The 16434-nt window shown below is 36.7% G+C and overlaps 1 protein-coding gene across 6 annotated transcripts in view; it reads left to right on the forward strand.

The window, feature by feature from the left end:
* Positions 1 to 16434, forward strand: part of MAP2K5 (mitogen-activated protein kinase kinase 5) — a 241415-nt gene that overhangs the window by 42549 nt on the left and 182432 nt on the right. For 5 of the 6 annotated variants that reach the window (XR_013762228.1, XM_079129590.1, XM_079129589.1 and 2 more), the window contains exons 7-8: positions 1809 to 1857; positions 8622 to 8686. Coding sequence is in view for 5 of the 6 variants with exons in the window: in XM_079129590.1 (XP_078985716.1) it covers positions 1809 to 1857; positions 8622 to 8686 (114 nt within the window). In the remaining variant the exon portion in view is untranslated. The remainder of the gene's footprint in view (positions 1 to 1808; positions 1858 to 8621; positions 8687 to 16434) is intronic. The other variant, XM_079129591.1, reaches the window with a different exon arrangement.

The following is a 16434-nucleotide window of genomic DNA, read 5'->3' on the forward strand; positions in this document are numbered from 1 at the left end:
AGAAGTGTTTAGAGAGAAGAATGGTTATAACTTGCAATTGAAAGACATGAAGTCTGAGTTCTTCTCCAATGTAATGCATTAAATGAAAAGCTTGTGTATTTTGTATTTGGTGCTGAGTCCTTTTGCTTTCTGATGTTTTCTTGATCTTTATGTTTTACTGTGTTTCTACGACTACTGCCACAATATAGTAACAACCAGAGCAACAACCACCATTTATTCAACACCTTGCTTGTGCCAGGTCACTTCAAGGGCGAGGAGGGAATGGAATATATAGAATGAGATGTGTGGTCTGTGTTCTCAGGGAGCTCCCCATCTCGGGAGAGATTGTGGTAGGAAGAAATATGACTATACCAATGACTCACACAGGGAGAGAGTTAAACTGGTAGATAAGTAGGTTAGAGTGGGTAATTAAGAATACAATTAGAGGGGTGGGGAGATAGGAGATAGCTCAGTCGGTAGAGTGCTTGCCTTGCATGCGTAAGGCCCTGGGTTCGAGCCCTAGGACCGCAAAAAAAAAAAAAAGTAGAAATAGGAAGATTTTAATGTCAAATAAAACAGTGATGCCATTTTAAACATCACTCTATTAACTGGGTGGATGTGCACAGGTGTAACTCTTTATAAAGTTAGAAGAAACTCAAAAGCTTCTTTTGGACATCCCTTTTTCTTAAGAAGGTCTTTCACTAAAATCATCCACATAAATTTTAAATAGTGTATTAACTTCCTGTTGCTGTGGAAAGTACCTGAGATAATCAGCTTATAATAAGACAGGTTTAGTTTGAAGGTTTCAGTCCTTGATTGGTTGGCCCCACTGCTGTTGGCCCTGTGGTGAGGCAGCACATTGTGGTTGGAGCAGGTGGTGGAGGAGCTGCTCACCTCATAGTGATGGGGAAGCAAAGAGAGAGGATAAGAGTGTGAAAAAAGAGAGGGAGACACCAGCATCCCACAATCCCCTCAGCATGCCCCCAGTGGCCTAGAACATCTCACTAAGCCTCACCTCTTCTCAGTAGGCCTTTGGGGGACACTCAAAGATCCAAGGTATAGCACATAACCATATATGTCCAGAGAACATCTTAATATTCCCTAAATAACACTGGAGCTGAGTCTCATGTCATAGGAAAGCTAAGAGGAGGCAGCTACAATTTATTGATTTTATTAATAAAAATATATTGACTATGTATAAGGCACAGTGCTATTTTGTGATATTTAATTTTCCAGTTTGCTCAATAAAGTTGATATTTTTTCCATTTTATAGAAAGAGAAAATTAAAGTTCAGAGAGGATGAGAAGCTTATCCCAGATCATGCAACTGTTGAGAACCAGGATTTATTTCTACTGTACACTGAGGTCCCGGGAAGTTGAATTGTAACTCTTAACTATAGTAAAAGACCAGAACTTAAACCATCTATTTTTATTTTTTGAAGTTCTGTAATCTTTGTTTGCTGTGAACATTCTCAGGGTGCATTGTTAGATACTTTGTGCTTAGCAGAAGACAGTGTCCACATAAAATTGCTACTGAAAGGCTACCCAGAGGCAGCAGAACTAATGGCCAAAAACAGTACTGCAGTAGTCCATTAAATACTGTAGCTTCCTCTTGACTGTAGGCTTCTTTATTGCTTAGATTACTAATGAAATTTCATTCTCCTCATTGATATTTTTGACATTTTCCCAGTCACTTTGGAAAAAAATCTTACACAGGGAGGAGTGTAGTTTGTGTCTATACCTAAAAGCAAAGGTGCATTTTAGTCTGGAATTTTCAATAGTTTCAAAGGTGTCGGTGATCTCACTGCTAATTATGTCTTTCCTTTTCAGCTTGAAGAAGTCTTCTGCTGAACTGAAAAAAATATTAGCCAATGGGCAGGTAGGTATTACATATGAAGCTTTTCAAGTGATAGTCATTTATTACTATTCAGTTTTTATCCATAAACTTATTAAACAATAAAGAACCTGTGATTTTCTTGTCATAAATGAATGACATGACTTAATTTGATTGGCAGAACAATTTGCAGCACGTTTTTCAAACCGTGCTAATGGATTTCACTCCCAGCAGATTGAAGTACCATGCACACACCCTGCTGCCATCTCAGTTTTAAAAAAGTTAATCAGTTCTGAACAAGTGTGTCAACCTACGGGTTGTTGAAATGGTCCTGCATTCTGAGGCGGCTGTTTCTTTCATTATCTTTGGGGAGAAAATGAAAAACTGTTACTTTCCTTTTTTTTTTTTTTTTTTTTTTAACCTTAGTTCCTTCTTTTGTCCTGAAACTAACACTGCTTTTTAGGTGAGCAGAAGGACATCAGACCTTTGGCACATAAAATCCCTGAGCTTCTGGAAACCTTGCTTTGCCTAGATGATGGGCCATGTGAAACTAAGTGACCTAACCCAGCCAGTGAGGGACAAACGGGCCTGCAGGCCAGTTATTTCTCACTAATTTTGATTCAAGTAAAGGGACACATCTGAAATAGTATAGTGCTTTTAAACATACACTGGTAAATTAAGCTACCTACAGGGTCCTCGATTCTTCAATAGCAACATAAATGCGTTTTAATGTTTGTTATAGTGGAAGCCCTCTGATAGCCTTGCAGGCAGGCGCCTGTCCATTGCGATCAAGCCTGCCTATTAGGCTCTATTGACTGAGACATCTGTGTCACTGCAAATAAAAGACTCTTATTGATTTTCTTAACTGCTGTTCACTTCCCGTCCATGTTTCGAAGGCTGAAATCTTAATTATCTCAGATGCTTATTCAGTGCCTTCACACGCTGACCTCTCCAAGCCTCATTGGCATTTCATGAATCAAGTACTTGTAGTGGAGCATGTCAGGAAGACAAAGCTAGGTCCTCATGCTTGTCCTTTAATATCACCTGTAACATTGTGGTCTGATAGATGTGCGTGCCTTAAAACAGTGGCTGTGTGGTAGTGCGTCTGGAAGCCTTTCTTACTTAGCACATCATCCCTTGAATACAGTTAGAAAAAATTAAGTTGATTGGCTTCTGACAGCTGGTTGTCATCCAGTGTGTGAACTCTAGTCCTTAAATATTCTGCAAGCAGCTGAGGAGAATCTAGTATTATATGTATGTATAATCTTGGTAGTCGCAAAGTTTGAGATAGGTTTTTATTTTTATTTTTTTACCTATAGTGCTGGGAATTGAACCTAGAACCTTATACGTGGTAGGCAAGTGCTCTACCACTAAGCTTTATCTCCAACTCTCAAATTTTTAGATAGAATTTACCTAACAATTTTGCCTTTAAGCAGCCCAAAATTTGTTTAGAGTGAGGTTTACGTCTGCATCCCCCTAGTGCTTGGGATGTGTGCAGAACCTATATGAAATAAAATCTTAACAAAAAGCAGAAGCATTGAGCCTAGGATATTTATGTATCTTCATGCTTGCATTCTAGTTACTAATTGTAATTTATGTACCAGTCACTTGTGTTCTTCAGCTGTAAAATATATTTCAAAATTGACATAAATTAAGAAGCTTTAACTACATTTGTTCAACCCAGGCAATGGAAAATAACCTGTCATAGATTCCTCTTTCAAAAATGAAAAACAGTTGATTTCCACTGCAAAAAATAAACATTCTGAAATGTGCCCAATGTTTTGACAACAAATCTGGTACTGCACATATCTTAGTGGTCTCAGCTACGAGGTTCTCTGTGGTGGGATATGGTCATGGCAATGATTTTTGACACGTAAAGATTATTCATTCCTCTCCCTTGGGAATGTGCCAACCTCACATTAAACAGTCTGACATTTTACTTATTTTAAGGATAAGTTTTTCTTTTATTTACCTTCACTCAAAAACCAAAGATTCTCCACCTTTGGAAGTTTTCAAAATACCTCCTACTGATTCCGATTGGTGCTACAGAGTAACTAAACCATGGGTGAGATTACACTGCAGCAAGGTAACATGCAGCGTGGGCATCAATAAATTTCTGAGCTGAGCACTGACACCACTTGATATGGAAGATGTAAGTCACATTTAACGATACTTTAACACTTGAGCATAGTTTTTTATTTTAGTGGTTTATGCTCTCAAACATTAATAATGATTTGCCTTTCCACTAGCCTCCACTTAGATTTAATAAGGAATTCATATTAATCATTAAAAGAAAGGGACATGATTCTTCAAGATAATCAAATATTGACAGGTTAGAAATAGCTTTCTGCCTGGGTTCATTGATATAGGTTATGTGATATAAATATTTATTTCTTTTCTGTCACTCAGAGTAAATGCCACCAATTGATTCAGCATTGATATAGTGTCAACAGTTCATAAGAAACATTTGACTGGCTTGTGTTTTCCGATTAGTCTCTGCTCTATAAAGTGGGATTTACTAAATCTCTCCAATTGTCTGCTCATAGAGTGTGACTGCTTTCTGAAACCATTATTGCTTCGATTTGTGAAGCAAAGGTCTAGTGATACGACTAGTTTCTGTTAGACCTTTACATATAAAATAAGGATTAATTGAGCATTTTTATTTTAATGATTTATAAGCGATAGGTACTGATTCTTCCTAATATAGGCAGACAATAAACAAAGAATGCTTTCTTTGCTAATCCATAATTGAGTTGCATTTCATTTTCCCCATTAATTTCATTAATATATTAAATCAAGCACTGTTTTAGGAGTTTAACACTTAGTCTTTGGAATGAAGACGTCGTTTTCCTGTTAACATTTTATGATGGAGGATTCCGTTTTTCCGACTTAAAAAATAAATCAAAAGGTAATTTTGGCATGTTTTATTGAGGCTGTAAGTCAGCCTCACTGCTGTGTTCTCTGAATGTTTTTCCCACCAGGTCCAGTGTGGCATCATCTGTTTAACATTGGTCCTGGGTTTAAACTGATTAGAAATAGCCCAAAGGGTCAATTTAAAGGATTTAAAAAGCATACGCTCCTCAAGAATGTGTGTCTAAGACCTTTGCATCTCTAGAGTTGTTTTGCTTCTTTTTGTTTTTTAGCTTCTGTAGGATAGGCTGAAGATATTTTCCTGTTTCTGATAAACCAAGTGTGAATGTTTTGTGAAGTAACAGGTCTAGAACTGATTTTGGCCCTGCTGCATCTTTGGCTATTATTTTGAGAACTTCAAATACCTTTGGAAAAAAAATATTTTGAGTTTAGGAGAAAAGAGGAAGGTTTAAAAATGGAATCATCACTAGTATACAAGACTCTTAGATTCTCATGGTTTATCTTAGATCCCATATGAAGACTTAAACACAAATGAGACTCTAAGTCCTAGATGCACTGTGCCACCTCAGCCTCCCTCACACCTATTATTTGCTCCTTGCTTTGTTTAGTTAGAACAAGAAAACGGAACTACATTTTAAAACTATTTAGCATATCTTTACCAAATAATAAAAAACCCTCTTTCACTTCTTTTCAATTTAAAGAGCTGTGTGATTATGTAATTTTAAAAACATTTCTTTTAAAAACAAACATAGCTAATGAAATTGCTTTTTACTTGTGCATGCCTTATACTTGATGGTTTGCTTTCCTCTGTGCCAGGGGCCTTGATAGAGAGGAACATCCTTCCATACTACACCTGAGACAAGCTGCTAACGTATAACATGGAACTGGAGTGTGCTGAGAGACGGTTCTAGCCTGTACTAGTTATTGACGAGTTACTTAGCTGAAGTGAATGTGCCAAATGGTCTTAAAATGCTATAAAACTGTGATTTTTGATTCTATCTATCATATTTAAATGCTATACTTTATAGACTTACAAATCCCACTTTCATTTCATAATCAGCACTGTTCCTGTGGCTCATTTTTTAAAAATTGATTTAATAGCTCATATAACTAAAATTATTATTATTAACCATTTATTAAACTCTTTAATTTTTTACATAGTTAAGAACAATTAGGATAACCCATTTTGATCAAATATAAAATTCTCAAAATGTGCTCTGCTCTAATAGTTTTTCTTTAAAAATATTTTTTTAGCCTGGTGGGGTGGTACATACCTATAGTACCAGCACTTGGGAGGCTGAGGCAGGAGAATGACTTGAGCTCAGGAGTTCAGGACCAGCCTGGTGACATAATGAGACCCTGTCTCAAATCAAAATAACAAAACAAAACCCATTTTTTAAAAACATGATAAATATTTATATAATATATAAAAATAAGAAAATTCAAATAAGCAAATAGTAAGAGTCTGATATTTCTTAATATTGAAAAATCAATTAAAGTACCAGTTGGTGCATAAGCTGAACAAAGACCTGTATATCTTTAAAGCATCACATAGACTCTAATTATTTTTTAAGTGGATACTGTCTTTTACAGTGACATGGTTCTAGAACTTGCTCTCCAAACCTATTTTTATCTTTACCCAACTTTTGTAGCCTTCCCCATTTTTCTGGGGGATTCCATATTTGTCTGGATTTTTTCCACTCTTAGCTTGTTTACACAGTGCTTAGTGCTAATGTGTCCACACATGCAGCAAAATTCATCCACCTTCCGTCCTCCTCACCCTTCCCCTGCCGGTCTCCTGATGATGTTGCATGCCTACTACTCCTGCTTGGGTTGGAATGCTAGGAATGCTGGCCACTTCTCTGGTAGCCTCCTATCAGTGGTGAAGACCATGATGTTGGGGTTATAATGGTTGCAGGTGCTCAAGGACAGCCGCACCTGCCACTTTGCTGATGCAGTGGTGGAGAGGATATGATCAGAGACTGTGGTCCTTCCAGAACTGAGACCCTAGATACTGTGTACCTACATCCTGCTTACCCTTATGTATTGGTGCTACTAATTCAAAATTTGTGAACTTGAGAAAGTGAAATTTCTCTCCCTCTCCTAGAAATTTCTTTCAAGCCTTGATGAGAATGTAGCTTGTTAGGCAAGTTCATGGTATAAATTAGATTGTTGGAGGCATATTGAGATTACCTAAAGAATGTTCTTAGGGAATTGGCCTAGTAGCCTATTTGTACCCACCAATAGATATTGTTCTTCAAGTGTCCTTCATTGATCAAAGTAACCAAATAGCAACTCTGCTAGTTTAGCTTCTCAGGCCACTTTATGTGCTGCATTTCTTCATGCTGTTTGAAAATATTCAATCCAAAATAATGTGGTATTCTTTTCTTTCTTTTATACCACATCTTTTATACAGGTTAAAAAAATTGTTTTCTGTATTTGTAGTATAAGGTTTTGATAAACAATTTTCCTCATGTAGGAAAGTAGTTGCCAATTTTTCTGACTTGTCTGTCATTTTTTCACTGACCCTAAATATAGTAATTAACTGATTGTAAATTGCATCAATCATGTTGTACTACAATCAAATTGGGTGCTGAATTGGCCTTTACACATTAATCTGTCGATATTCTTTTAGGATTGGCCAAATGGCTTGGAAAGGGAGCTGTTTCTGTTACCTGCACTGTACTCCTAATTATCACAGCTCTCTGAAGCTTCAACTTCAGAAATGTATAGAAGAAAAATATTTCCCTTGATAAATGAAGCCTTGCTTTATTCAATTGGTGGAAGTTTAGAGTAGAGCAAATATTTAAAGCTTTACAATAATGGTCTGAGAGCAAACTATTTTTTTCCAAGTGATATTGAATTAAAAACTCCATCCATTTTCTGCCCATGCAAGGCAGTGCAATTCCCTGGAAATTGATTTTTTTTTTTTCCAGGGCTTATGATGGCTTTTCCCAAGCTTTAGCTGTATGGAAAATAACACCTTTATTAAATCTACTTACTGAATAAAGTTGGCAGCTGGACGAGCATGCCTAAAAAAATTACTAAAGACATCAGATGAAGACTGACTAGTCTTAGTTATCTGATAAATACTTTTTTAGGGAGTTCTTCAGAAATTGTAAAACATTTTGTGGGGTGCTAGCATAATTCACCTACCATTTGTAATACAAATGAGAATAGTAATTTTGGTATAGTAAGTTTTATGGAGTCTTGGAAAACATGCATGCTGTTTTGTATATCAAGTTATAAAAATAATTTTAGTTTGTAAAAATCGCATGCCTGTGTGTTTTCCCTTATTGCATTATAATGTTTGACTATATGTACATTTAAAAGTGCATTGATTTGGCACTTCTCCATCAGCACAATATGGTTCCTACCAGTTATTGCTGTATACTAATTTATCATTTGCAAAAAAAGGCTCTTTATGCTCTAGGAAAATCATAAACATTATTCAGTTAGTTTGCTAAATGTTAATTATAGGGTCACCTGAGGAGTTTTCAGGACTGATTTATTTACACATCATGCATTAGATCACGGGCCTGGCTGTGGGCCTCTGTGTATGTTGTCTTCCCAAGTTTGACTTTGATTGTGTGCATTGCTGTTCTGCACTGGTTCTATGCGGGGCTAGAGACTGTTTTCCTATCAGTATCTCTGACCTGACCCTTTTGAGCTATGTTATATCATTCCATTTTGACACCTTTTATCAAACTTTAATGAAATGACCCAGGCAAACAAATTGTCATTAAACTTTCCATCACTTTGTCCCTTGGTATCGTCTTTTATAAATTGGACAGCAAATGTTGTATTGATCTTCTCGTTCTTGCAGCTGAACTTGAAATGACCCAGACCGCTTGTTGTTTATGGCCCAGAGTTGCTTTTCCTTGACATTTCCATCCGCAGCATGACACCCTTTTTGTTTTTCTTTCTTTCTTGTGGAGATAAATGAACAAGACATACGGTATCGAGACACCCTTGGTCATGGCAACGGAGGCACAGTCTACAAGTGAGTAGTCAATTTTGTTTAAACTTTCTTTCCACTTTTACCAAATGCTGGGAATCCACGTACTGTGTGGCAAAAAATTTTTACATGACCACCAGCACTTAGATTTTATTTCTACATTTGACTCCAAAATTCTTCAAGGCATCTTCTGTATTCTCAGGAATTGCCTGAAAAGTGCATTTATATTACCTTTTTAATATTTCTGGGTCTGCATCTCTCCCGGGCGAGCAGTTAATAGTCGACCATTAGCAAGCGTACTTTTAACTGGCCTGAAGTTTAATGCGTATTTTCCTTCACTCTTTAACGCCATTATTATTATTATTTTTTAACTTGCTAGTACCCTATGCTGATCCCTTGCCCGTTTACAGTTATGCCCAGTAGAAGCCAAATCTTATAAATACCATTGCTTTGCCCTATGTTGACACCATAAGTTATTAAAAAGCCTTCTTCCTGTTGTATTTTCTTCTTTCCTCACCCTACTCCCCTGAGAGAATTTCTACACACATTGATGAATATGTTAAGTTATAAAACTCTCCCAAATTCCAGTCGCGGTGATCTTACCCTAAAGGAGTGTTCATTTTCATATTAAAAAATGCTAACCATAAAAAATAGTTCTCTCGATAGGAAAGTCTTTCTCATGCAGTAGTGCAAAGTTTAAACTACATAATGTAATATCTGATACTTAATAGTCTGCAATGGTGTATGAAAAATATTCCACTAGGAATTAAAAAATCCATACTCTGTAAGAAAGCCCTGAGGGAGTAATAAAGCTTTCCTCCAGAGAGCTGTTTTCCATATATACACTAACCCTGCATCACATTACCATGGTGTTTTTACCTTAGATATTTTAATATCAATAATAATATATAATTTCAGAGTTATAAAATAATTTATTTTCTAATTGGTTTCTCACGTTCTTAGAATTTTAAGTTCTGATTAGCCACACAAATACAGATATTGCCCTATGACCGTGAAGGGTCGCATCCTAAAATCCCAGAAATCTGTCAGGTATTAATTTGGCCTTGGCACAGAATTTGATTTCTCAAGGTTACAAGCTCCTTTGAAGTCATCTGATCTGGCCACCCATCCAGGGCTTTAGTCTAGGCATAACCAGGATATGAGTCTTTTCTCCCAAATATTGTCCTTTTAGAATTTATGTTCACCCATTTGGATTATTTTCTCCAGCAGATGAGTGAGTATTGTGAGTAGTAGGTCTGAAAGTTAAGTCCTTCCACTGTGAGTATTCAGAGACATAGATAACATATTTCTTACACCATCTTTGGGCTTTGCCCATAAGGTGTTGGAGGCCTGCTGTGTAATGAGTTTTGAGGCTGCTGTACTCCTGGGTTGTACTGGCATTCATTCCATGCAGCCCCAGCAGTACACGTATGACATCTCTTCACCTTAGTCTTCCCCTCTGTACCCTTATCTGACCTGAATTTTTACCCTGTTCTGAAGCTTTCTAGAAAGGAAATAAGGACCATGTATGCTCCAGTTTGCTTCTCTTGCATTCCCTGGAAGGAGCAACTTTCACAACTTCAACCTTTTTTTTTTTTTTTTTTTTTTTTTTCAACCTTTCTTTTTAATGCTTTTTGTCCTGATAGCCAGATATAATAAGCCAGGAGAGATTTCTATCAATCCTTTGGAATCCTTTTATTGGCTTCAAGTGAAATCAAAAAATATTTCTTTAGACTTTTAACTTATTTGTGTTGTTGCACCAAATATTTAGCTTTAGATTTCTTGATTGAAGACCTATCATGAATTTACTATCTTGTTCTGTTCTAGAAGGGAAGAAGCATAAGGCCACTAAACCCTGGCAGATAATTTTTGTTAGACATATATCCTAGTTGTTAAAACTTTTCTTTATGTGCTAGAGATCAAACCCAGGCCTTGTGCATACTAAGCATGCGGTCTGCCACTGAGACACACCCAGCATAGATGTTCAAATTTGAATCCTCTCTCAAGTTAAAACATAAGTGGATGAAAAAGCCAAGTGTAGAGGAAAGTAGAAATATCATGCCCATCTCCCAAGGAACAATTACAGCAAGAAATTATGTTAATACTTTAAAATTATTTTTAATTGTAAAATGCACATAATATGAAATTTATTGTCTTAACCATTTTTAAGTGTACAGTTTGGTGGTATCGAGTACATTCATATTGTGTAACTGTCAACACCATCCATTTCCAGAACTCCTTTTATCTTGCCTCTTATACATAAAACAATAATTCCATTTGTTCTTTTATTGTTATTTTTAGCTAAGAAGTATGTTGAGAACTTCTTTCATTAGGACCCTGATGTCCAAGAACATTCTCCTGCATGTTCTCTCTCTTTTTTTTTTTTTAATAATGCTTTTAGTTGTAGATGGACATGATCCCTTTATTTCTATTTATTTTTATGTGGTGCTCAGGACTGAACCCAGGGCCTCACGTGTGCTAGGCAAGCACTACCACTGAGCTACAACCCCAGCCCCTCCTACACATTCTTAGCACAAGTTCTTCAATTCAGATTATGCTGGGATGACATTAGCAACTTGTTCTAAGCATTTATTTAGCTACCATTGCTAATGCTCTATGAGTGCTGTAGGAGTGTTTTGGACACAGGTTTCTTCTGGAAGGTGTGTAGCAGTATCATAATTTTAATACATTATTTATATAGACTTCTCATAAAAGAAGAAATTCCACTTATCCTTTTGCCTATGTGATTCTGGTTTTTTGTTTTGAGACTGGGTTTCACTATGTTGCCCAGGCTGGTCTTAAACTCTTGGGCTCTAGTGATCCTCCTGCCTCAGCCTTCCCAGAACAGGTGTGCACCACTGTACCCAGTGCCTATGTGATTCCTAAAGGGAAGGAATGTGAAGATGTCCCCTTGCATAATTCACTTTTTCATTGAGCTTCAATTCTGCCTGGGCTAAGTTTGTCTTGTTGTTCTCGTATCCCTGGCTTTTAGTTCAGCACAAAGAAATAGTGTAATCATCAAGAAATGAGAATCCACTTTACTAAAGTCTTTATAAAACACCATTTGATGTGTTATGATAGGGTTTCTCCTACACTAAGTTTACCTTAATGGTGTTGACTATAAAATTGTGGTTTTTCAAACAAAAATGATTACATTAGAGGCTATGCTACATAAACTAGATGAAGAAAATATTGGAAAATCCACTCATTGGTAACAAAACTGCCTAACAGGCCTATTTAATTTTTTTTCTTATAAAGTGTAATAAAGCTAATAAGTACAAAGCAAAAATTTAATATTTTAGTCTTGCTCACTCTACTTGATTCGATGCTGTAAATCTCAAGGGATGTGATGTCATGTGTAAATGCAATGTATGTTATTTAATCATTGGTACATTCTCATCATTTAAGTCTAGGTGTTTTCCACCGTTATGCAATATGAAATTTTTGCCTGTCATTTAAACCAAATGGTAAGGTAGATTCTTCATGCTGTCCCCTACTGAGCTGTTCTTTGTATTATGATAGTGACCTAAGCAGGTAATTTTAAATTGGGATTTCTTGGATTACTAATTTGTGCTAAATGGATGATAAAAGAAATAACTTAGGCTACAATAAAGCCCAAATCTAGAAAGAAGGAAAGTTTAGGAGAAGCAAATGGGTGCATTTTCATTATTCCTGTTTCCCAAAGTGCTGCAAGTTTCACCCCCAGCCCCGCCTAAAAATTCAAGAAAGTTACATGTTCTCTTTCCCTCTGAGAGATTCACAATGAATTTTTAAACTTTGAGAAAGATGAAAATAGTATGTGTTTTGGTTAAGTTTGGGGCTAAGCTTGGAGCCTGCATCCACTACTAACTACTTTTGTGCCCATGGGCAATTGTATCATGTTGCCTTCCTCAGTTTTCTCAGCTATAAAATGAAGACAATGATAATATCTATTTTATCAGGTTGTGAGGTTAAATGAGTGGATCCATGAAAGGCTTAGCACTGACTGGCACTTATTAAATGTTAGCTACTGGTAATGGAAGTACTAATAATGGAAGAAATGTTAAAACCCTCTATTTTCTACCTTCACTTGGCCATGGGACTCTTTTTGAGGACCATCTGTAAACACATCATAGAATTACAGTTGTGCTGAATTAACTGAGAAATTCTTTATTTACATTATGACACATAATTCTGTTTTCTTCTGTTTTTTAGTTGTATCATAAATAATAAGATCTACATGATCTAAAAACTTCAGAGTATTTTTTTCTCTTATCAGAATTTATTTTCAAATTGCTATAGGACAGCTGGTAGAGTGCAAAGCCCACTTTACCACAGGAGAATACGAGGGCTCACAGTTTTGTGGCCCTTCTGTGGCTAAACTGGAACTCTGCACAGCATCTCTTTTCTTTTTCCTCTGTGCTTGTCCCCTGGGGCAGCATTGTTTCTCAAGGTCAAGCAGAGTCCATTGTGTTTCCTTGTATTTTCTTGGGTACCCAGCACAGGATTGAGTAGATGCTTGATATAGGTTGGCTGAGATGAGAATGAGGCAAGTATGGTTTTTTCACAATTAGATTTTAGTCGACTCTTTACTTGGATTGGCCCCATATCTAGCTAGTTTTAGAGGCTACATGATTGTTCTATGACATTCACTTAGAAGACAGGCATTTCCAAACAAAGGACATATATTCGACTGATTTCCGTGCACATGTTGAAGTTTTGAGTACTTAGCATCCGTTGGCCCAGCATGCTAGACACTGTCCTCCTTTTGGATAGTGTGTCACACTGAGATGAAAGTGATATTTTGCAAATATTCTTTGATTCCAGCACCACTCACTCAGACTCTGCTTCCTTAACACGTTGTTGGAAGGAGTCACTCAAAATGTGGGTTCAGAAATGAAGTAATTATTTAACACTTAGGATTAAATCATACTAAATCGGTTAGCTAACAATTGCTGAAGGGTCATCTTTTATATTGTTTTTTCCTTAAAGCCAGTTGTCAGCGTTCTGGCCACATATTCTGGTCTGTAGGTATTTGAAAACAGGAGTAATTTTCTATTTCCAGCTTCTTCTCACAGTACAGGGAAAGGTCTAGTTTGGACTTTGGGTAGAATTTTCTGTGATATAGTTTGTAGCATATAAGTTACCTAAATGATTTTTTAAAAAATATTTTTTAGTTGTCAGTGGACCTTTATTTATTTACTTATATGTGGTGCTGAGAATTGAACCCAGTGCCTCACACATGCTAGGCAAGCACTCTTCCTCTGACCCACAACCCCAGCCTACCTAAATGATGTTTTAAAAGTTGGATACATACCCTTATTATGTAAAACAGTAAGAAGAGAGGATAGTAATTCTCAAAGCTGTTGGCTTCCTCTTTTGTTGCTTTTACATTTTAAGTGGTGTCTGTTGAGGAGTGGACTGAGAGTGGGCCTCAGAGATTAGTAACTGAGATGCTATTGAGTTGTTTGCCGCCTTTGTGAAATGGTTGAGAGACCACCTAAAACAAATTTGTGTTTCGGGCTAGAATTATATTAACTCATTATAATAATATAATTTATTTAATGAAAATTAGAAGTTCCGAAGGTCATTTATACAACATGCAAAAATACACGAATTATTTAAATGGCTGTTTAGTTAGCAAAATATTTCAAAGTATGAAATTTCTAAAAAAAAATTATAAAAAATGCTCTTGGTGAAACTACAATCATGTTCCGAATAGCAACATTTTGGTCAATGCCTACCATTGTACATCATAGTGGTCCATATGATTACATAGCCTAGGGACATGAGAGCCATCTCAGTTTGTGTAAGTGCAGTGTATGCTCTTTATACAATTTGCCAGTAATGCATTTCTCAGATGTGTCCCATTGTTGACTGAGGCATGACTAAATTGAGAACCCATAGGACCTAGGAAACTTTGACTTCCTTTTTCACCAGCCAAGCTGAAGTTTTCAAAGCAAAGAGAGAGTAGTAGGTTTGGTCCCAGTGGCTCTACTGACTGTCTTGGTGACCCCACTCCTTCATGTTTTTTTTCCCCCTGACATACATCTTGTAAATTAAGAGTAGTTTTTAAATGATTTTGATATTGATCTGAGAGCTATGGTGATTGTTTGATTTATTTTTACTTTAAATTTCCAATCAAATGAAGAGCCTTTTCCTTGCAACCAAGATCATATTTTAAACAAGCAAACAAGACATCATCCTAATGCAAAATTAAATACTTATATATAGCTGGGTTGCATTATGGGATCATGTGACAAGCAGGGATATTAATGTTTTCAGAAAATCAATGAGTATTTGTCAAATAAAATTAATTATGTATGTTTCCCTCTCTCCCTCTCTCAGCATTCACTGTTATAGGTTTGTTTCATACAATAATGTTTACTGTATTGATTAGACTCTAAAGAATAAACCCGAGCTTATGATTCTCTATACCTTTCCCACTTTTGCTTCCCCACACTCCTCCATCCCTCCATGTTCCTATAACTTCACACGTGCTCATATCTATTATGGCAATGATGGATTATTGGCATCTAACCAACATGACAGGATGTCACAGGTCGCTGAGCAGAGATTTTCAGACTCTGTTTTCCACCCGAATTAACTATTATTGAAATAGTTTATTGAGATTGAAGTATTGATCACTTTTTTTTTTTTTTTTTGTGCTAACTGTGGCTTAAGGGAAGGAAGAGGAGGTGGTGGTATTTTTGAAAGACACTAAATTTTGTTTTAAAAAATCTCATTTATTTAGTCTTTTCTTCTTCCTGTTTTATAGCCCCTATAGTTTTATTGCTTGGAAAAGGGTATCTTGGCTTTATTTTTATGACAGTATAATTATACTTCAGAAATGCACTTGATTACTATGGGTAACAAAAAATTGTTCTAGTATATTGGTTAGGACAATATTGCTATACAAACAACTTTTCAGTCAATTGAGTCTGGTGAAAATCAATACATTATGGTAATATTTCAAGTAAGAATTTGCTGAATGTAAGTGTTTTAGCACCATCTCTTTTCAGGGAAAAATAATTTTGAAATGGTAAGACTTCTTTTTCATGTGTTATTTTAATAAAGTTCTTCCTTTAAAAAGAAATTTGAAGTCCCCAGCAAATGTGGTTGGGACCAGGTAAAATATTATATTAGTACACGTATGTTGTTTTAGGGTGGAAGAGATCTGGTTTCCATTTGAAGTCTGCATTAGAAGATCATAACGTCTGGGTTTGGCTTCACCTGCAGTGTGCCAATTTTAGATTCAGGGGTCTATTTCTGAGTGCTGAGTTGACAGAAAGCTACGGACAGTTCAGAGAGCACCTAGAGGACCATGGACAGGTAATGAGGGACCTGGGAATCGTGCCCATTCTGTCCTTCTTCATCCATTTGAGCTGTGTGTGTGCAGTACTAAGAGCCCTGTGTCCAGAGAGAGGCTGAAATTCTGTCCACAGGTAAGCATGGGACCTCATAACTGGACTGTCAGTATGTGTGGTGCTCAAGCCCTGGAGCTTAGGAGGGAGTGATGACTTCCTTCTTCCTCAGGGAGAATCAGGAAAGGCCTTATGGAGAAACTGATATTTGAATTGAGAAGTGGTTCAAGGATTTGGCTAACTTGGACCTCATGTAGAGACAGTTAAAGAGTTTCCTGACAGCTGGCTTAAAAGCTGAAGGGCATTCCTGTGGGCAAACAGGTATGCTTTTGTTCTGAAGGCTAGACACAAATTGCTTGTCTTGAACGTCTGAGAGTCGCCTTTGACTGGCATGAGAATGTTCTCTTCCTTTTGTTTTCCCACTGGATGGTTCTCCTGGGAGGAGAGACC

The sequence above is a fragment of the Sciurus vulgaris genome (assembly GCF_902686455.1).
Source record: "Sciurus vulgaris genome assembly, chromosome: 2".
Lineage (NCBI taxonomy): Eukaryota > Metazoa > Chordata > Mammalia > Rodentia > Sciuridae > Sciurus > Sciurus vulgaris.